The 22,813-nt window shown below is 42.1% G+C and overlaps 1 protein-coding gene across 5 annotated transcripts in view; it reads right to left on the bottom strand.

Annotated features, from left to right (window-relative positions):
- Positions 1–22,500, bottom strand: part of rps6kl1 (ribosomal protein S6 kinase-like 1) — a 43,458-nt gene extending 20,958 nt beyond the window's left edge. For 2 of the 5 annotated variants that reach the window (XM_052035784.1, XM_052036095.1), the window contains exons 1-5: positions 22,095–22,290; positions 12,437–12,728; positions 10,512–10,636; positions 9,351–9,443; positions 3,841–3,888 (exon numbers count right to left, since the gene is read on the bottom strand). In XM_052035784.1, coding sequence (XP_051891744.1) covers positions 3,841–3,888; positions 9,351–9,443; positions 10,512–10,636; positions 12,437–12,728; positions 22,095–22,190 — 654 coding nt within the window. In that variant the 5' untranslated portion in view covers positions 22,191–22,290. Of the gene's footprint in view, positions 1–3,840; positions 3,889–9,350; positions 9,444–10,511; positions 10,637–12,436; positions 12,811–22,094; positions 22,291–22,372 lie in introns of those variants that run through there. The other 3 variants (XM_052035867.1, XM_052036027.1, XM_052035950.1) reach the window with 3 other exon arrangements.
- Between the last annotated feature and the right edge of the window lie 313 nt (positions 22,501–22,813).

The following is a 22,813-nucleotide window of genomic DNA, read 5'->3' as shown; positions in this document are numbered from 1 at the left end:
AATGCAAGGAAGCATTAATTTGCTATTGTAGCGACTCACCGTGTGGTCAGGCGAACTGGCTCGGCAGTCGGGTCGCGCGGCGTCGGAGCCACGAGGCCCAAGATGGCGGCGGGCCTCGTCTTTCCTGAGCGACGGGGAGAACCCGTGCGCGGGGAAGACTTGACGACGTAGTACTTACGTCATTGCCGGTTGCATTGGGCGGGAACAGTCTCCCTTAAAAGGCGCACAAGGCGGGAAAATAAATCAGTTCTTGTTTGACAATCCTTCGACTAGCGTCTTGTTTTATTTCGCGGTAGCAACCGCTACACTATGGGCAATCTCCTTTAAGTGAAAGCATGTGGAGGTAAATTTGACATACTATGTACATTATGTGACCATAATTCTATTAGTTTTAAAATAGTTATGAAAAACGACAATTGGTCCACAAGTTGAAGTCCTAAAAAGGCTGATTTTGATTTTGTTTAGGCAGGAATTTGCAAAGGTTGATTGAGAGAGGCTGTTTGCCGATAAAGGGATGTCTGGCAAGTGGGAGGCTTTTAAAAGGCGAGATAGGGACATTCAGGGCCAGCATGTTCCTGATAGAGTGAAGGGCAAGGCTGGCAGGTTCTCTAACTGGTGCACAAGGGCTATTGAGGATCTGGTCAAGAAAAAGGAGGCATACGTCAGACATAGGCAGCTGGGATCAAGTGAATTCCTCGAGGAGGACAAGGGATGTGGGAGTACATTCGAGAGAGAAATCAGGGGAGTAAAAAGAGGACATAAGATAGCTTTGGAGACAAGCTAAACAGCATCCCTTTGGATTCTTTAAGTATAATAAGGGCAAAGGGGCAATTAGGGAGAGAATAGGGCCCCCCAAGGATCAACATCATTGACTGTGTGGAGCCATGGGAGATGGGTGAGGTCTTAAATGAATATTTTTCATCTGTATTTACTGTGGAAAAGGTCAAGGAAGCTAGGGAATTCAGGGAAGAGAATAACAATGTCTTGAAACATATCCACAGTGGAGATGCTGGTGGTCTTAAAGTGCATAAAGGTGGCTAAATCCACAGGCTTGATAAAGTGTGTCCTAGGCCATTGTGGAAAGCCAGGGAAGAAACTGCTGGGCCCCTATCAGAGATATTTGTAGCATTATTATCCACGGGTGAGGTACCAGAAGACCAGAGCATGGCTAATGTTGTGCCTTCATTTAAGAAGGGCTACAAGGACAAGCCAGAGGACTACAGACTGGCGAGTCTAACATCAGTGGTGGGAAAGTTACTGGAAGGGATTTACCTGCATTTGGAAAGGCAAAGACTGATTAGGGATAGTCAGCATGGCTTTGTGCGTGGGAAACTGTGTCTCACAAATGTGATTTGAGATTTTTTTTGAAAGAGGTGACCAAGGGGATTGACAAGGGCAGGGCAGACGACATTGTCTACATGGACTTTAGCAAGGCCTTTGATAAGATTCCACATGGTCAGCTGGGCTGGAAGGGTAGATCACATGGGATCCAGGGTGAGCCAGCCAATTGGAACAAAATTGGCTTGGTGGAAGGGGGGGGTGGTAGTGGATGGTTGTTTTTCCAGATTGGAGGCCTGTGACCAATGGTGTGCTGCAGGGAGCAATGCCGGGTCCACTGTTGTTTGTCATATATATTAAAAATTTAGAATGAGAATGTAGTTGGCATGATTAGTATGCAGATGACATCAAAATTGGTGGTGGTATAGTGAATAGTAAAGGTTATCTAAGATTACAATGGGATCTAGATCAACTGGGAATGTGGGCCAAGGAATGGCAGATGGAATTTAACTCGGATAAGTGTTGCATTTTGCTAAGTTAAATCAAGGCAGGACTTGCACAGTAAATGGCAGGGCCCTGGAGAGTGTTATAGAACAGAGAGACCTTGGGGTACAAATACATAATTCCCTGAAAGTAGCAACACAGGGTGGTGAAGGCAGCATTTAGTATGCTTGCCTTCATCTGTCAGGGCATTGAGTACAAGGGTTGGGATGTCATGTTACAACTGTACAAGATGTTGGTGAGACCACATTTGGAAGAATGTCATTAAGCTAGAAAGGGTACAGAAAAGATTCAGAAGGATGTTACTGGTACTGGAGGGCCTGAGTCATAAGGAAAGACTGGATAGACCAGGGCTTTTTCCACTGGAGTGAAGAAGGCTGAGGGGTGACCTTACAGATGTATTTAAAATCATGAGGGGGCATGGATGTGAATGATGACAGGTCTTTTTCCCCAGGGTAGGGGAGTCTAAAACTAGAGGGCACAGATTTAGTGTGAGAGGTGAAAGATTCAAAGGGGACCTGAGGGGTACTGTTTCACACAGTGGGTGGTGGAGAAATGGAACGAGCTGCCAGAGGAAGTGGTAGAGGAGGGTAAATTACAACGTTTAAAAGACATTTAGACAGGTATATGGATAGGAAAGGTTTAGAGGGATAATGCCCAAATACAGGCAAATGGGACTAGCTCAGGCAGGCAACTTGCTTGGCATGGACGAGTTGGGCTGAAGGTCCCATGTCTGTGCTGTATGGCTCATGACTCTGACAACTTTAGTCTCCCTATCTAAAAATGGATACACCTGCCATGGATAGAGAACAACAAAAATTCACTAAACTGATTCCAATGATGGCAGGTTTGCCACAAGAGAAATTAAGTAGAATAAGTCTGTATTCTTGCGTTTAGAAGGATGAGAAGTCTCATTGAAACTTACAATATTCTTACAAGCTGGATGCACAGCAGTTCCCTTAGCTTAGGATGGTCACAATCCAGGGCCATTAAGACTGATGTGAAGAGCAATCTTTTCACAGAGTTGGTGGATCTTTAGAATCCTTTATACAGTGGGGGGAGGGGGGGTGGCTATGGAGGCCAGTCATTGAATTCATTCAAAACAGATCTAAAGATTTATGGATATTTGGGGAATCAAGAGATATGGGGATAGTGCAGGAAAATGGCATTGAGGTAGAGGATCAGCCACAAGTAGGCTCAAGGGCCAGATGGCCTATTCCTGCTCCTGTCTCTTATATAAATAAAATAATTCAAAAATATTAAAACAGTTCTGCATTACTTGTGTAGGCACTTGCTATTGTATTAATTTCAAAGCTGACTTGTGATTTCATTTTTATAGTCTATGCCGAAGATGCAACCATGTTATCCATGACTTGGGTTGGAAGATAGTGAGCACAAAATTTCAATGCACTATTACAGGCCGTCCCCAGATAACGAATGCCTGACTCATGGACACCTCTATATACGAATGAGTTCCATAATATTAACTTCAAAAGTTTGATGTACATACATACTTTTGTACCTATGAACAGCACAACAAGTTTCCGCTCTCTCTCTCCCCCCATTTTCAGTAATTGTTCTTTCTTATCTGTCTAATGTGATTTTGATGCCATTCATTACAATACTGTGGAGGTATGGTTACCACATTGAGTGATTTTTTTTGTGTATTTTCCGACTTAAGGAGAAAATCGACATAACGTCTGTAAAAACTGAAACCATTGGATGGCCTGTAATCAAATACTGGGATTCTGGGGCAGTGTGCCCAAACAACAAATAATTACATTTACTTAACACTTTCAACATCCTGAGGCACTTCACAGAAGCATCTGGCAGACAGATTTTGATAGGGAGTCACCAAAGTAGGCTTTAAAGAGTGCCATAAAATATAGGAAAACGTGGTAGTGATGGTATCTGCCACAGAGGAAATTCCAAAGTTTAGGGACAGGCTGCTGAAACCACAGTCACAGCAGATTTCCATTAAAGCCAAAACTGTCAGGGACACAGCAGATCTTTTCTGACAGTGACTTCACTTTCTGCCAGTTTAAAAATTCAGATACTTACTTTAACTATGAAAGGCTCCTTTGTGGATGGATTCTGCACTAACAGCACCTTGACAAAAATGGGAAAGAAAAATTAACTATGTTACTTAACTCTGACAGTAAAGGAGCTGATCTTGTGAAAGCTGATTCAGCCAAGAGAGCCTTCTAACTATAGTAAAACTTTGTTAATCCGGCATACTTGTGCTGCTGCGCTAATGGACATTCCTCCAACATACTTAATTCTTGTTTTTAAGATATTACACAATAAATTTTCCAGTGGACCCAGTAGGAAAGGCAGCTTGAGATCTAGGGCCTGGGAACAGCTGTGGAGGGACATTTCAGGTTGGGACCCTTCATCAGCCCAGGTAAAGGGTCTCAACCTGGAATGAGGGGCATAGATAAGGAGAATGCACTCAGTCTTTTTCCCAGGACTGGGGAATCAAGAACTAGAGGGCATAAGTTTAAGGTGAGAGGGGAGAGATTTAATATGAACTTGAGGGGCAACATTTTTTAACACAATGGGTGGTATCTATGTGGAGTGAGCTGCCAGAGGAAGTGGTTGAGGCAGGTACAGTAACAACTTTTAAAAGTTAGTTGCACAGGCACATGGATTGGAATGGTTCAGAAGGTTATGGGCCAAACACTGGCAAATGGGTGAAACTTGGATGGGGCATCTTGGTCGGCATGGACCAGTTGGGCCGAAGGGCCTGTTTCTGTGCTGTATCACTCTATGACTCTATGACTCTATGACACTAGCAATTGGACAGATCGAAGGAACCGGGGCCCTGTTAAGTGGGCAGGGGAGTGTGGCAAACATCACCTGGTTAACCAAATGCCAAACCATAAGGAATTCCAAACTGTCAGGCAGCGGATTATCGAAGTTTTACAATTACAAGTGAAGGTTAGATGCATACAGCTTTACCATATATCAGGAGGAATATGTGAACAGAAATGGGCCATTAAGCCCCTTGTTCTACCATTTCATATGATGCAATTTTCAGTCAATTTTCAAGGAAACAGACAGGAGGTTCTGTGGCAGTGAGCATGAATCCCGGATGGTATGTTGCCTCCCAGGTTCCAGGGTCCGGGATGTCACTGATCGGGTCCACAGAATTCTTGAGTGGGAGGGACGGCAGCCAGAAGTTGTGGTCCATGTTGGCACCAACGACATAGGTAGGAAGGGGGATGAGGTCCTGAAGAGTGAGTTCAGGGAGCTAGGCAGAAAATTGAGGAACAGGACCTCAAGGGTAGCAATCTCAGGATTGCTGCCAGTGCCACGTGATAGTGAAGGTAGGAATAGGAGGAGGTGGCAGATAAATGCGTGGCTGAGAAGCTGGTGCAGGAGGGAGGGTTTTAGATTTCTGGATCATTGGGATCTCTTCTTGGGAAGGTGGGACCTGTACAGAGAGGACGGGTTACACCCGAACCAGAAGGGGGCCAATATCCTTGCAGCGGGATTTGCTAGGGTGGTTCAGGAGGGTTTAAACTAGTTTGTGAGGGGGAAGGGAACCAGAGGAGTAGGTCAGAGGAAGAAGGGAATGGGGAAAAGTTAGGTCAAACAGGTAGAGAGGCTTTGGGGAAGGAGAAGCAGAATACAGGCTATAAAAGTAGTAAGGTAGATGGACTGAAGTGTGTTTACTTAAATGCAAGAAGTATCAGGAATAAGGGGGATGAACTGAGGGCTTGGATAAGTATGGGGGACTATGATATCGTGGCTATTACTGAGACGTGGCTGACGTCAGGAGAGGAGTGGATATTGAATATTCCTGGTTTTCGGTGTTTTAAGAGGGATAGGGAAGGGGGGAGAAGAGGGGGAGGGGTGGCGATACTGGTCAGGGACACTGTTACGGCTGTGGAAAAGATGGATGTTGTAGAAGGATCATCTCTAGAGTCCGTATGGGTGGAATTAAGGAACAAGAAAGGAGCAGTTAACTCTACTAGGAGTATTCTATAGGCCCCCCGGTAGCAGTAGAGATATAGAGCAGATTGGCAGGCAGTGTTTGGAGAGAAGCAGAAATAACAGGGTTGTTATAATGGGAGACTTCAACTTCCCAAATATAGACTGGAACCTGCTTAGTGCCAAAGGTTTAGATGGGATGGAATTTGTTAAATGTGTCCAGGAGGGATTCCTGACGCAGTACGTTGACAGGCCGACTAGGGGGAATGCCATGTTAGATCTAGTTTTAGGAAATGAACTGGGACAGGTGAATGATCTATTGGTGGGTGAGCATTTGGGGGACAGTGACCATTGCTCCATAACCTTCAAAATTGTCATGGACAGGGACAGGTGCAGAGAGGACAAGAGGTTTTTCAATTGGGGAAGGGCTAACTACGAGGCTATAAGGAGAGAACTTGGGAGTGTAAATTGGGATGTCCTTTTTGAAGGAAAATGTACCATGGAGATGTGGTCGATGTTCAGGGATCTTATGCAGGATGTTAGGGATAAATATGTCCCGGTGACGTAGAGAAGGAATGGCAGGGTGAAGGAACCGTGGGTGATGAGAGAAGTGGAACGACTTGTTAGGGAGAAGAAGGTAGCATACGTAGGTATAAGCAGCAAGGTTCAGACAGGGCCCGTGAGGAATATAGGGTAGCGAGGAAGGAACTTAAGAAAGGGCTGAGGAGAGCTAGAAGGGGACATGAAAAGGCTTTGGCTAGTAGGGTTAAGGAAAATCCCAAGGCCTTTTTCAAGTACGTGAAGGGTAGGAGGATGGCTAGGGTGAAGGTAGGTCCGATTAAGGACAAAGGTGGGAGAATTTGCCTGGAGGCGGCGGAAGTGGGAGAAGTTCTCAATGAGTACTTCTCTTCGGTATTCACCAGGGAGAGGGGTCTTGATGATGCGGAAGGGAGTGCTGGTAGGGGTAATGTTCTCGAGGTTGTTGATATCAAGAGGGAGGATGTGTTGAAGTTGTTAAATAATATTAAGACAGATAAATCTCCAGGGCCTGATGGGATTTTCCCCAGGCTGCTTCAAGAGGCTAGGGAGGAGATTGCTGAACCGCTGGTAAGGATCTTTGAGTCCTCATTGTCTACGGGGGTGGTGCCGGAGGATTGGAGGGTTGCGAATGTTGTCCCCTTGTTCAAAAAAGGTAATAGGGATAGGCCAGGGAATTATAGACCGGTGAGTCTCACGTCTGTGGTGGGTAAGCTGTTAGAAAGGATTCTAAGGGATAGGATTTATGAGCACCTTGAGAATCATGGTCTGATCAGGGACAGCCAGCATGGCTTTATGAAGGGCAGATCATGTCTCACAAGCCTGATAGGGTTCTTTGAGGAGGTGACCAGGAAGATTGATGAGGGCAGTGCGGTGGATGTGGTTTACATGGATTTTAGTAAGGCATTTGATAAGGTTCCTCATGGTAGGCTTCTTCAGAAGGTCAGAGGCCAAGGGATCCAAGGAAGCTTGGCTGTGTGGATTAGGAATTGGCTTGCATGTAGAAAGCAGAGGGTTGTGGTGGAAGGAGTGCCCTTGGATTGGAAGGCAGTGACTAGTGGTGTCCCGCAGGGATCGGTTCTGGGACCTCTACTTTTTGTGATATTTATAGATGACTTAGATGAGGGGGTGGAGGGCTGGGTTAGTAAGTTTGCAGACGACACTAAGATAGGCGGTGTTGTGGATAGTGTGGAGGGCTGTCGGAGCTTACAGAGGGATATTGATAGGATGCAGAGCTGGGCTGACAAGTGGCAGATGGAGTTCAATCCGGAGAAGTGTGAGGTGGTACACTTTGGAAGGACAAACTCCAGGGCAGAGTACTGGGTGAATGGCAAGGTACTTGGCAGTGTGGAGGAGCAGAGGGATCTGGGGGTTCATATTCACAGTTCATTGAAAGTTGCCTCACAGGTGGAAAGAGCAGTTAAGAAGGCCAATGGGATGTTGGCTTTCATAAGTCGCGGGATTGAGTTTAAGAGCCGCGAGGTGATGATGCAGCTTTACAAAACTCTAGTTAGGCCACACTTAGAGTACTGTGTTCAGTTCTGGTCGCCTCATTATAGGAAGGATGTGGAGGCATTGGAGAGGGTGCAGAGGAGATTTACCAGGATGCTGCCTGGATTGGAGAGTATTGAATATGAGGAGAGGCTTAAGGTGCTAGGGCTTTATTCACTGGAAAGGAGGAGGATGAGAGGAGACATGATAGAGGTATATAAAATATTGAGTGGAATAGATAGAGTAGACAGTCAGCGCCTCCTTCCCAGGGCACCAATGCTCAAGACGAGAGGTCATGGCTTTAAGGTTATGGGTGGGAGGTTCAGGGGAGATGTCAGAGGGAGGTTTTTCACCCAGAGAGTGGTTGGTGCATGGAGTGCACTGCCTGGGGTGCTGGTGGAGGCAGATACATTGAACAGGTTCAAGAGCTTGTTGGATAGGCATATGGAGGAATGTGAGATAGAGGGATATGCGGGAGGAAGGGGTTAGGTAGTGTGAGGGTGGTCTGATGGACGGCACAACATGGTGGGCCGAAGGGCCTGTTTTGTGCTCTATGGTTCTATGGTTCAGTCCTGAGCAGAGTATTCTGGAGCCAAAGAGCTTTATAACTCTTTACTCTATTTCTCTGAATTTTCCCTTTCCCACATCTGCTCCATGAGAGGTTTTGTGAAGTGTCCATCCAACAAGGAAGCAAAGAGGAAGGTATAGTGGGATTTTGAAAGGTGGTTGTTCTTTGAACTGATTCTGACTATGGCACAGTGGTACAGCTGGTAGAGCTGCTGCCTCGTAACTCCTGAGACCTGGGTTCAAATCTGACCTCTAGTGCTGTCGGTGTGAAGTTGAACATCCTCTGTGACTGCATGGGTATCCTCCAGGTGCTCATTTCCTTCCACCTCCAAAAGACATTTAGGTCGGTAGGTGAAATAGCCACTATAAACACATGCAGGTGAGTGATAAATTCTGGGGGAGATGATAACAATGGAGAATAAAATAAGATTGGTGCAAATGGGTACTTGATGGTTGGTGTGGATTCACTAGGCTGAAGGGCCTATTTCTGTGCTGCATGGCTCTATGACTGCTAAAAGGGCTCCAGGAAAGCAGAACTTGAGCAGATCACAGATGCAAAATCTCAAATTTTGTTATGGTAATAAGTGGAAACAGATTACAGCAACCCATATAGCCAGAGGAAACTTTTCATTAATTTGCACAAAAACTTAAGGAATGGACTATGGTTTTATAGTTAAAGGGAAACGAAGAACAGTTTGTGCTGACTGAAGAGTTTTAATACAAGTCTAAATATTAACACAAATCCTGCATACATTCAATTTGCATAATTGTCCAAATCAAATTAGCATAGAAAATGTCTAAAGAGTTCCTAAAAATCAGTAATAGCTGGAATAAATTCAATAAACAGCTCAATAGAACTCACTGGAGATACAATGAATAGTGCACTAAAACTTTCAGTTTCATTAATGAAAAATTGATATTAAGTACACAGTTTAATTACAAGAGTCCCTTACAACTCAATTGCATGTTAACCAAACACTACCATTGTAATTGAGGTCATTGAGCATGGGTAGGTGTGGACAAAGGGTGGGAATAATTACCTTGTCAATGATTGCTATGACCTTCGACATTTTCAAGTCCTCTACTGGGGAACTGAGAATTCTATTTGGCCGAAATCTCAGGCTGCTGAAACCCTGCAAACAAAAGGAAGAAAAACAAAGGAGCTGACAATGCAGAAGAATGACGTTATCTCATGATACAACATATGCAAAAAGATGCAATTCCGTTGGACAAAAACAGACTTTTAAGTAGTTGAAAGGACAGTACAAAAGATAATCTGTATCCTCTGCTTACCACGCTGGAGGCTGAGAATGGGGCAAAGAGTGGAAAAAATTAGTTTATTCACCAATTCTGACCATCATTTCACTGATAGAGAGGGGCAGAGGGCTGCAAATAGTGATCTAGCCACAGAATGTCATTGTGCCCAGATACACAAATCCAAATGACATATGCCTGACACCAGAAATAGGAATGAACATCAGCACAGTGGGGACATTTTTCTAATTTCCTCTAATTAACATAGATCTGAAGACAGATCACACTTTTTCTTCAGAGAAACAGGCATCATGAACAACTGGGCAATGAACTTTGTACTTTTTTTAAAAAAAGGGAGGGACAAGAACCAAATAACCACATTAATCTTCATCTATGTGCAGTTGGTATGTTGACATAATTACTCAAATAAGTGACACGATGACATGAAAGGATCTACCAAATACTGATATGAACAGTGTTCCCTGCCCTTGCTCAATTCTTATTTAATTCAAAACTAGATATACATGTGGGAAAAATAGTATGTTTAAACAACATTGTTGACCCAGCCATGCTAGATTTCAGCATTTCAGTCTTTTTGAATATGCAACGTCCCCTGTCCAGCCAGGCTCCATTGAACATACATTTAGCATGCTTTCCAGGATTAGCCTTGCCAAAGCCTTGCAAACAGAGGATATATTAAACAGACAATGCAAGCCTACAAAATCAGACATAATTGGTGTTCGTGGCAGCAGTCATGGTAAGTTAGGAAAGGAAAATAAAGGAAGAGTGGATACAGTCCTGAGTAGGAAAATGAGAAATCTCAGGAAAAAGGACCGACTTTTTCCACCCCCACAGGAGTTTAGCCTGGAATCCACCCCCACTTGAATTTAGTCCCACAAGACTCAAAACATGCCGTGCACTGCCAGATTCTATGCAGCTCTTCGTACCCCAGATTCGTCGGTACCGTTTCCTAAGCTTCCCTGTAAGTGAGAGTCGAATATTTCCTCAGCTCTTTTCAAATACTGGGTCGTTTTTCGTTTCACAGCTTCACGACGCTCTTTGTTTGGATCAACTGTAAATAAAAACAAAGGCAAAACAATAAAAGTTGGTCAAGCTGGAATAGTCAGTGAATTAGGCTGAATGGCCCATATGTCTCCATACTTGCATCAATTCTCCAGGTCTTTGCTAATACCCTGAGAAGTGCTATGGTCAGAATGCTTTTTCTTTACTGTGCTACCTAGGGAAAGTTAACTCAAAATACATGGATGAGGTTTGAGGGTTGGGCTTTTAAATTTATTACTCCTGATGAGGCCACTCACCTTTAGGTTCAAAATGTTGCAAACTTGGGAGTTCTCCAACCCCTATCTCCAGGAATCAAAGCCAACAAGCCCTCAACGCACAGAATAGAAGTGGATCGTGCTCTTTCTGCTTCATTTGCAAGGTGGAATACAGAAATGTCAGACCTAACCAACAGTGAAGCAGGATCCCACAGCATGGCTCACTAATTAGGGTGCCATAATGATCCTCCAACTCCCTACAAGATGACACAACCAGGTCCTTTGAAAGAACTCAATTACCAAAAGTGAAACTGTACAAATTTGCTATCGAGGTTCAGAATTCTACCAAATTAAGAATAGTATCTGGAATGAACTACCAGAGGAGGTGGTGGAAGTAGGAACAGTAACAACATTTATGAGGCATCTGTACAGGTACTTGACTGAGCAAGGCATAGATGGGTATGTACAGTAATTAATGCAGATAAGTGGCATTAGTATAGATAGGCATGAAGGTTGGGCTGAGATGCTGTGGGCTGAAGGGCTTAGTTCTATGCTGTACAAATCTATGACTCTACAATGGGAACACCCATTGTCAAATGCATCAATATTTTTCCTAAATTTTCTCAAATTCCTAAAATTCATTCTGAATTTTCATTTTTCTCTCTACAATTCTTATCCCCATCATAAACACAACCTTCTTATACTTAAATACCAACTGGTGTTTGTTTATTAATTTCCTTCAGCCCTAAATGTATCTACCCCAAGACAACTTGCTGGACACTGTGCCTCAACCAAGAAGCTATTATTAATATACACAAATTTACAGAGAAGATGTCACCAGGCTGCTCAATATAAAAGGTATCAAAATAAACCTAATGGGGACACAAGAGACTGCAGGTGCCGGAATCTGGAGGAACACACAAGATGCTGGAGGAACTTAGCGGGTCCAGCAGCATCCACGGAAGGAAACAGACAGTCGATGTTTCGGTCAAGACCCTTTAGCTGGACTCTAAACCTAAGCCAGTTTCATTCTACTCCCATAAGAGAACAAAACAATCTGTCCAAAAAGTATGGTGCTGAATTATTATAGCCTAAGCACCACACACCAACCCACTATCCCTAAACCTGGAATCAGTTATTTCAAAATCTGAGTGCAAAGTTGACCTTAGTGATTTGTATAGGCAGGGACTCTAACTTCTAACAGCTATCCACTTAACTAGAATACCTAACTCAGAGACGGGATATCAAAAAAATACTATGTTGACAAAAGTCATTCTGTCCCATAATATATGAAACTTATATTAAATGAATCATTAGTGAAGATGCAGCAAGTAAAAGATGTTCTAGTTATGAATAAGGGAATTCTGTTTTGAAACATGTGGCAAACAAATCATTTTAAAGAAGATGGTTTATACTGATAAGAGACTGATAAGTGTTTGTCTTCCAAAATTTCATTCAGGACCATTTCACCTAGTGACAAAACCACTAACAGTATGACCACCAAAGTACACCAGTCTTGCCATTCATTAATAATCGTGTTGCCTCCCAAATTACTTTGGAGTAAAACGTTTGGAAGTTCTAAACAAAACATATACCTTGCACTCCCTTTAAGAGCAGGTCAACCCCATTCTTGTAATAGTTAAATGCAGCTTCATAATCCTCATTGACCTCCCTGTCCAGTGCTAAGCGGATCTGTTTTGCGGCATCAACCAAGTAGTCTCTTTTGCAAGCTGTGCTTCTGGTGGATTGCTGGCCCTCCTGGGCGCTGGGAGATACTCGGCTCCGAATCTGCTCCAAGTAAACTCGGGCTTGAGAAAGGGGGCGAGAACAGGGATCAACGTCTTGCCCAGATGGCCGCTCTCCAGCAAGGCTGTGCATGGTCAGCGTCTTCAGGGCATGCAAGATGTTCAGCATTCAGTCCAATCCCACACCATGGTTGATGGAAGGAAAATAAAAAAATCAAATGAGTCTACATGGCAAAAGCAGAAAAAGGGAAAAGGTTATTGCTTTAAATAGTAATCACTGCCTTTAATTTTAAACATTTTTATTTCATACAACAACAAGGTGAGGTAAACAAAACATTTTCACTATGTTCCCAACAACCATTTGCAGAATTGTACATTACAGAGGGCAAGATACAAAGTAAAGCTCTCCATATTGTGGCAGGCCTGCTTAAACCATTACCACAAAAAATAATTTCCTCTGTAGTTGTGTGACATTTCTACTTCACACATTAACAATCCTCCTATTCTTCTCAAATGAGATATACCCTTTAAGTTCCACATTCTATGAGATTGAGCTACTCTCTCTATTGATGGGTTGTTGCTCAAGCACTGAAATCAAGAAATAATTATTGGGAAGGGCAATAAATGGGAGAGGGCTAATTCTGTTGACACTGGTGACCAAAGGCAAATTTCTACATCCTTTTTTTTGAGAAACAGAATGAAGACATCTTGAAAGATAAAAATTAGTCAGAACACCTGGGCTGTTTCCCTCTTTTATCACTAGAATGCAGAAGTCACACTGCATTAAAATCTCATGCATACTCCTCACTGAGGCACTGAAGTACATCACTAGCCAAGATTATCCAGGCTCAGACCAGCAAATATCCCCCCCTTTTGATCTTACAGTGGAGGAAAGATTATCAATAAAGCTGCTCAGTATGCCGCTTGAAAAATCCATACAGCAGTCCTGAGGCTGAGATGGTTGGACCCCAACAACCAAAGTTATCTTCCCTTATGCCTGTAGCCAATGGAGAGTTTTGCATCTAATCATTACTGATCTGTTTTAACAAAACTACATTGAGGCCTAGAGTCAGGTGGTTATGCCAGAACACAAACACTGCCTCTTGGAGTAGATTTTTGGGAAGTGCAACTTGATGGTTCAGTGATGACTGTTTTCCATTCTCTCAGGGATGAGAAAGGGCTAAAAGGATTCCAACTGACATCTGGAACACTCAGCGGTGAACTGTCAGTTTCTGCTAACTAATCACAAGTAATTTGGCCATTTAAGCTCATTATACATTTCCTTAACAAATAAACGTGGGGGTAGGGGGTGGGAAGAAGAAGGGTGAACAACCAAAAATGAGCCATAAGACACATCACAAACAAAAAAATGCTTTAAATCTGTCTGCACCTGAAACTTGGGAGGAAAATAATGAAGAAACTTGGAAAGGCACACCTGCAGCCACAACTTTTAGGTATGGCATTTTGGGAGTTAAGTTTGGTTCAAAGGTGGCATTTGAACTGGTTAATTTTCCAGGTGATTGATGAAAAGAACTATAACTATCAGAACTAATAATAATTGAGGAAATGTGACAAAGACTTGGGAGTATGAATGAATTCTTGCTCCTTAGTTGCACACTTGAAGCTCTCTCTAATAAAATCAACACATTGAGGAAAAAACTTTAAAAAATTTTTAGGGGCAGCATGGTAGCGTAGCGGTTAGCGCAACGCTATCACAGCACCAGCAATCGGGGTTCGATTCCCGTCGCTGTTTGTAAGGAGTTTGTACATTCTCCCATGTCTGCGTGGGTTTCCTCCGGGTGCTCCGGTTTCCTCCCACATTGCAAAGACGTACGGGTAGGTTAATTTGGGTTTAAAATGGGAGGCGTGGACCCAATGGGCCTGTTACCACGCTGTAAATAAAACTTAAAACTTAAACTAGATCTATTTTGGCATTGTTACTGACTGATCCTTTACAACTAGTAATTTTATTGTTGTACACGTCATGCAGGTGAATTCACCTGATCTAATCTATTCAGAGCTATAGTGTTTTATTTCCAATCATTTGATTTCCTGTGTGCCTGGCAAGAATAAAAATAAGTCAAGTTTTCAGGTAATGTGGATTTAGTAAGCTGGGGATAACTGGCAGTGAACTGAATTGCTTCCCTATTTTAAAGTCAAAAATGTTGTCTGCCTTTATTCATATTATAAAATCTCTTCCCATCAACCTTGTACTCAATAGTGGCAGAAAAGTGTAATTACATGAGAATAAAAAAAACTGTTGAATGCTGGAAATCTGAAATAAAAACAGAAAATGCTGGGAATACTCAGCAGGTCAGGCCACATCTGTGAGAAGAGAAACAGAGTTAATGTTTCGGGTCAAAGACCCTCATGCATCACATGAGAACTTAATTTCAAATCACAAATGTGCATTGGGATTGGTTAACCAATAATAAAGAAGGTATTGCCATACAACCATGGCTACAACTTGCTTGTTTTTGGCAGCATGGTGGCAGCTGACCTTCTTCAGCCAACAGATTTGTCTTTACCAAATAATTTCTACCTGCATAGTGCTCTTTGGTGCAGATTGTGGAACTTTACAAGGGTAATGGAGCATTCTCAGACAAGAGGAGAAAACAAGGGGCGGGGAAGGAAGCTAAAGATCCAAAGTTCCAAAGTTTGAAAGGAGGATCTTGCAGGAGAAATATAGTCAAAAGTTGTACTGAATACAGAAAAAATAGCTAAATACATTAACAAGAAAGCAAGCCAATTGATGTAGATGACAGGAAATAAACATTCAAAATTTCTGAAATATGCTAGTAAACAAACAGCTATGGTAATAACATAATATCCTTCCAACTCACTGGCTATGCATTATGATTAAAGCAACATTCAAGACAAAAAGAGACAAGATCACAAAAAACGCACGTTGCATAAGCAGAGGTAGTAACATTTCTTTACCAGATCTTTTACTGTTAACAGGAAGTACATTCTCATTGTCTCAAACAAATCAGAATTCAAAAACATCAACCATCAGGAGAACTGAAGCACTTTCAGTTTAATTGCTCCTCTGGTGATGAGTCAGTGGACCAAATTATTTGCTAGCATCCATATTTTGTCTATTACATATTTTAACATAGTGGCATTGAAGTGCCGCGATCCCAAGAAGCTTGCAGAATTACTTTAAAAGGAAGTGGTGTGCACCAGGAGAATGGCAAGGGCTGATCCATCAGTTACTTACATTTCAGCTGCAGAAAGCATATAGTCATCAGCAGCTTATTTGGCAAAGTAAGAGTTAACAGCAAAAACTGAAAGCATTGACATCATAGATACAGCAACCACCCCCCCCCCCCCCCCCACAAAACCAAATGCCTTAAATAAAAGAATGCTCAGTGTGGATTGGTTGCTGATGATGTCATCCTTTTGTAACAGTCACAGGCAAACACCCACCTGTGGAAGCATTGTTTTGCTTGGTTCTTTTGCTCTTCTGCAGAGCTCACTGCTAGGGAATGGAGAGGATAGCACTGAATAGTACCATGCCTGGCTTAATAACAACCACTCTTGTGGCAAATTTTTAAAAAAATCATACGCAGCACAAAGCACTGATTATTTTTCCTAGCCTTCATGATAAAAACAGTCTTTGATAAAAAGAGAGTCTACTGTAATTCCAGTAAGCCCATCTAGTTTTTATTTCAATTAGATAATGAGAGCATTAATGGCTATACTGCATAGCAGTCTATTTTATCTTTATCCATACTGCCTTTGACCATCTTCAGAAACAGATATTTAGCCAAATCCTTTAAAGTAATTCTAAACCTACCTTGTTATTCATTAATGCCCTGATCAACCTTTATCATCCAGCTCCACCACTCCTTTGGTCATTCAAGCTCCTTTGTCAGCCACCAGTTACAGACCACTCTTTTTGTTCTCTCTGCCCTTCCTCTTTTTCTCCATATCTTAATACTTGTTTTATCTCTAAATTTTCCTCATTATGATGAAATGTCATTGACCCAAAACATAAACATTTTGGCTGGGATTAAAATATGTTACATACATCCACAGATAATTGAGGAAAAAAATTCTCTCCGTTTAGGTTAATATTTGAACCTGTGCCCTCTAGTAATGAAACAATGGGCAATGTTTATTTATTTGTTATCATGTGCCTTACCCATGTTATATATCCACAATGCATATTTAAAAACCTACAACACAGCCCTCCCCCCCAAAAATAAATTGTTCATTTAAGGATTATATCAGTACAGTTCTTTTTCAAAAAAAAAAATCGCTTTGACTTCTAAGCACTCCCCAATATATTGATATTCTTTTGAATGTTTGGGGCAGAGAAAGCAAAAGTAACATACAAATTGTGTAGTTTACCAGAGACGTCTACAAATGTAAAATGATTGTTCATCAGATGCATTCAATACTCCTTTAAACTCAGCTGATAAACTTCATGTTGAGTATATACTTTTACCTCTAGGCAAACAGCTGCAGCTGAATTTTTCCTTTTTCTCTTACTTTTGGTTATAGAACACTTTTGTCCTCTATGCATATAATTTGCTTCTCAGGGAGTGTGTGCTATTATACACATTCATTCACTATTAAAATTTCTCATTCCTCTTGCGTGGCCAAAACAGCATACAATGATCTGGATTACGATTAGGTAATGTCATTGAGGCCAACCCTTCATCACATTTGTCCCTGTAAATCAATACCACAGAGAAAGGAGAGTATGGAACAATATTTATTTTTGTGGTCCTGGGATTCCTTAATCTTTATATAGACTGGGCAAACCAAATTGGCAAAAGTAGCTTGGACGACAAGTTAATGAAATTAACTGGCCAGAGTTTTCTAAAGCAATCTATTGAGGGAGCAACCAGGGAACGCGCTCTTTCAGATCTAGCAGTGAGACAGGTTAATTTGTAATCTTATGGTCAGGGACCCTCTAAGAAGTTTGAATTCAAAATCGGAGTCTTAAGTTTAAGCAAAGCGAACTACATTAGTACGAGTTGGCAAAAGTAGATAGTTATATTTAGAAAAATAAGACAAGCATTTAAACAAAATATTCTTAATTCTCAAGTGTTTTAATCCACAGTAAAGGGGAGAGGTGGAGAGGAGAGGGAATACCTGTGATAGGTTGCAAACCAAGATTGTCAAAGGAACAATTACTTTAAAAACAACCATTAGACAGAAGTGAAAAACAACAAAGTGAAATAGAAAGATACAGCTTCATCTGAGGGAGAAAGAAAATATGGTTACTTGAAATTGCTAAATTTAATATCTGCCCAAGAGAGAAGATAAAGTGCTGTCCATTGAGTTTACCTTGGGCATAGTTGGAGGAACTTGAGAAGATAGCAAAGTCAGAGTGAGAGGTTGGACAGAGAATTAAAATGATGGGCAACTGGAAGCTCAAAGTAGCCCTTTGCAGAGGGGTTTTGCAAAGTGGTTACTCAATCTGCATTTGGTTTCTTCAATGTGGAGGAGACCCACTGAGTACTTCCAACATTGTTTTGGATTTCCAATACATACAGTTTTATTGTCACCAGATAGTAAACTTAAATCCTCGTCAAGCCTCCAAATCTCCCTATTAACATTCTCGATCTGCGAGCATGTAACAAAGCCTGAATCAAGCAAACTGCTACATGTACATGCACTCGAACACTCTCCATCGTAAAATTCACACTCGTTGATCAAACCTTATTATTCTTTTGCAATGATCATTCCGTCTACAAGATCATTATAGATAAGAAATGCCTGTTACCTTATCTCAACTCATTCAGTGAGACTTTACTGTCGTCTTGCTGTAATTATTCCCAAGGCTTCATTGCTAAGATTTGGATGTCCTGAAGCTTTCTTTTGCTGATTCCTGCTGCACTTCAGAGTGATTTGTTTTTTCTCTGCCACTCTCCCCATATTTTAATTACAAATATTGAACAAAAGCTTTTTTAAAAAAATTGCACCCAACAATCCCCACCGCTCCTCTCCACTGTCCTTCTAACTTTAATCACACATCCCAGTTTGAAAAGTTTGGGTGTCTGCTCCACACATTGAGCACTATTTATGTGAAAAAATTCCCATTATCAGCTCCAATTTAAAATAAACACAGTTTGAACCCAATTCCTCAGTTAAATATTTTCCTACCCTATCTGCATATTCCTTGATTCCTCTAATACCCAAAAAAATACCTTAGATTTTGAATTTAATCAATGACCAAATTGAATTCCTATTTCATTTCCTTTAGAAAACATTTATAGGTAAACCTTACAGTCCTTGTAAACTGGAAATCTAACTTTTCATGTCCCTCCTTCCCATACACAACGTGAGTAAAATTTCAACATTAAAGGTGAAGTAGCTGATTTACTGACGACTCTCTGTGGCTATGCAACATTAATCTACATTAGATTAAAAGAAAGATCTACATTCATTACATCCACTTTGTGAGCGTTGGAACATTGTACGTTACAGTCAATGGAATCAGCATCAATGCCATCCAACAATACAGCAGATAAGGCAGTAAGGTTAAGAGAACGTCAGAACCTAGGACAGTGATAATATTATGAAAACAACTCAGCCCTGACATGCATCACTTCCCTGTTACATAGTCCATCCTGTATTGCTCTGCATAACATTCAGAATATGGTGGTTTCTCACCAGATTCTCACTTTCCTTTTGTTTCCCCACGGGTAGCAACTATTATTACATAGATCATTATCTGAGAAGGCCTTAAATTTTAGTGACGTTCATAATACAGTAGCTTCTCAAGATGAAAGCCACAGAGGTACCATTTTCATAAATATTTGTTATTCATCGTATTTCTTAGGGAGTTCCTCAGGATCGAAGATAACTTGATTCCACTTGGACTCTGTGGCTGATGAGAGCAATTTTCAATGCAGACTCTGGAATATATCCTTTGCTGTTAATGCAGGACTTTTATATGTTCCCAGGGGAATTTGAGGTTTTCAATGCCACTCTAAATACTTCATCTCCATTGAATACTCATGAGACAGGAATTCCCACAAGTCAGTTGAAATACTATACTTCTTCCAAGAATGCTTTAGAACATCCTTCTGTTCACCTGGTAATCCTTGCCATGATGGCACTCAGAGCAGAGTGCCTGCTTTGACAGCCTGGTGTCAGACATGTGAATGACATGATCTGTCACTCAGGGGTGACCAAGTGCTGGGGATATTTGCCAGGAAGAGGATGTTGACAATAGGTGCACATCCTGTCAGTGGAGCCAACATTGGTATCCTGCATGAGTCTTGAGATGCCTGCCATAAGTAGCCCATGACTTAGAAACATACAGGAATCATGACTTACTTATTATGGCATAGGAGGAGGATTTTCACGCCCTTGGATCCATGCCTGCTCTTAGCAGAGCAATCCTATCAGTCCCATTCACCTTGCCTTTTACCCCATGGCCCTGGAGCTTTGTTTCAGGTTTGATCATCAAGCACTTTTTTCCTCAGATGGCCAAAGGATGTCCTGATACATTGCAGCCTTGACAGAGGCAAAATGGGTTAAACAGTCCTCTGTTTAACCTGTTGACCTAATCCACTCCAGCAGCTCATTGGAGAGGTGCAGTACTTCAGAGAGAAAAATTGGGACGTTTGACATATGCCTTGCCTGACACCAGTCTGTACTAGAATCAGGTCTATTGTGGACCCAATAGTTAAGATCATGGCTTACAAATGATCAAGTAGCAAAAATAGGATGGAGATGAATTTATGAGGGCAGCCAAATTTGAGAAGTATTCTCCACAATTCCTCGTGCTTGATGTAGTCAAAGGCTATTGCAAGATCAAAAAAGGTCTATATAGTCAATGCTGTCCCTTGAATTACTCTTGGAGTTGTCGTGCCGTGAAGATCACATCCATTGTATGTCCAGGTGAATGGAATCCACTTAACAAATCTAGAATGATTTTTCAAGCCACTAGACATTGATGGTCATGAAAGACCCAGGTAATAACCTCCCACGTGGTGAACATCAGGGAAACTCCTCTGTAGTTACTGTCCTTTCTTGAAGGTAGTCACAATTAGTGTTCAAGGTCCCCTGACATGTCCTCCTCTGCCAGACATACAAGTTGATGCTGTGAATGTGTGTCCAAAGTTCCTCTCTGCCAAATTTTAGACGTTCAGCAGTGCTCCCTCTTCTGAGGCTTTGCTGCTTATCAGTTGCCCTGTTGCCTTTTTGAATCATAGTTATACAGCACAGAAACAGACCCTCTGGTCCAATTCGTCCATACTGACCAAAGTACTTTCCTGAGCTAATCCCATATGCCTCTAAGCCTTTCGCATCCATGAACCTGTCCAAATAGCCTTCAAACATGTCAACTGCACCCACCTCCACCACTTCCCCACGTAGAAAAACTAGCCTCGCAGATCCCCCTCAAATCTTTCCCCTCTCACCACAAACCCACACTCTCAAGTCCCAGACTACCCCACCCTGAGAAAAAGACTGTGACCATCCACCCTATCTGTGCCCCTATGATTCCACAAATCTCTCAAACTCCTTTGTCCTTGGGAAAATAGTCCCAGCTCATCCAGTCTCCCCTCTCAACTCAAGATCTCCAATCCCAGCAACATCCCCATGAATCTCCTCTGCTGCCTCTCCAACCCAATCATGTCCTTCCTATAGTATGGCGACCAGAACTGCACACAATATTCCAGGTGCGGTCTCAGACACTGGGCCACAGATGGCTTCAATTGCATTGAAGAAACCATACGTTGAGGTTGAGTGAGTTGGTAGTGTTTTTGCATTGTTTCCACTCACCACCTATTCTTTAGGTTGGACCTTGGCCTTCAGATGCCTGTAGAGCCATTTCTTTTGCCCCAAGGTGTGATGATTTACCAATCCAAAAACTCTCTGTGGTTAATTAACTCCCAAATCGTTTAGTCATTCTCATCCAATAGAGAAGCCACGAGTGTTTTTGCTGATGTTAGTTATGCTAGACTTCAGAATTGCCCTGTAATTTACTGATAAAAATTGTCACTACTGCACCAAATAGATACCTTTCCACCCCCCCCCCCCCCGACAAATTCGGCTGCCTAAAATTTCCTTGAAGCCAATATGTGCCTTTAAAATAAAACTTATACTGAATCATGCAACTTTGATACTGTCACAATATTAGAGGTGCTAATTTGCTAAATCTTAATGTGACATCTACAGCTGTTAGTTACTCTCAACATATCACATACTTCACACTTTTAAACAGAGATGATGTCAGACTGTGGGGCTACGTCTTGTCTTAAATGAAATTATCTACTGAAGAGAATCAAGGTTGGATTCGTTCTCATGTTGATAATATTAACTATTAAGTAATTAACAGCTATGCGGGGTGTTTTAATATTTGCAGGCGTAGCAGACTGCGGGTTGATTATTTATGAAATTTAGTAACAACCTGTAACTCTTATCCAACATAACAAACTTACACTGTCCATTATACATATAGAAATTAACAGCTGTGACTTTATTACTCTTTAAATATTTTTTGGAGGTGGGATAAAGACTTATTTTTAGTAGTTTTTACCGGTGCAGGCGGGCTGCTTCTCCCTGGATCCCTCCCGGCTGATCTGCACGCATCGCTGGCCTCAGGCTGGGCGGCAATGCCGGGGGCTCTCGGCATAATCACCCACCGCCTCCGTGTTACAAGCAGAAGACATTGTATCAAAGAAAGACAATCAGCAATCGTGTCGCCTTCGCTCGTTGCTACTACTCCAACTTCTCTTCCCTCCTCCCCGCGCATACAGCAATCCCCCCACCCCCCAATATATATGTTTACCCTATTTCCAGTTAGTCATATAGTACCTTCTACAGCTTCCACCTCTGAGCCACTACATTTTCTCCTCCACAATTTACGGCAACGTTGTGAATTTTTTAAAAAACACCAAGGAAAGGTTCTGGACCTACAAGAAAAAGTCGTAAACCAACTCAAGGGGCGGAGCCGACATTTTGATCGGTGGCACTGGTAGGTTTCTTAAAGTGCCAGCGACTTATAGCGATTCTTGAATTTATTCAATGTCCTCGATAACTCACTGCAGCAGCGGCGGCGTTATTTTTACCCAGTAACTAAATCCAAGTCCCCGTGGTGTGCCCTTAAGTCCTGAGTCGTCTATTTCTATTCAGAAACGACTGGATCATCAGTCAGCAACTAAACCGCAGCAGCTAGAGGAAAACATAAGATTTTACTCTGCCAGATTTTCCGTGTGTTCCTTCCCCACTACTGTAACCAAGTACATGCCGTCTGAG

The sequence above is a fragment of the Pristis pectinata genome, chromosome 1 (genome assembly GCF_009764475.1).
Source record: "Pristis pectinata isolate sPriPec2 chromosome 1, sPriPec2.1.pri, whole genome shotgun sequence".
Classification (NCBI taxonomy): domain Eukaryota; kingdom Metazoa; phylum Chordata; class Chondrichthyes; order Rhinopristiformes; family Pristidae; genus Pristis; species Pristis pectinata.
The sequence above is the reverse complement of the archived record's forward strand: the minus strand, read 5'-3'. Positions and strand labels throughout refer to the sequence as shown.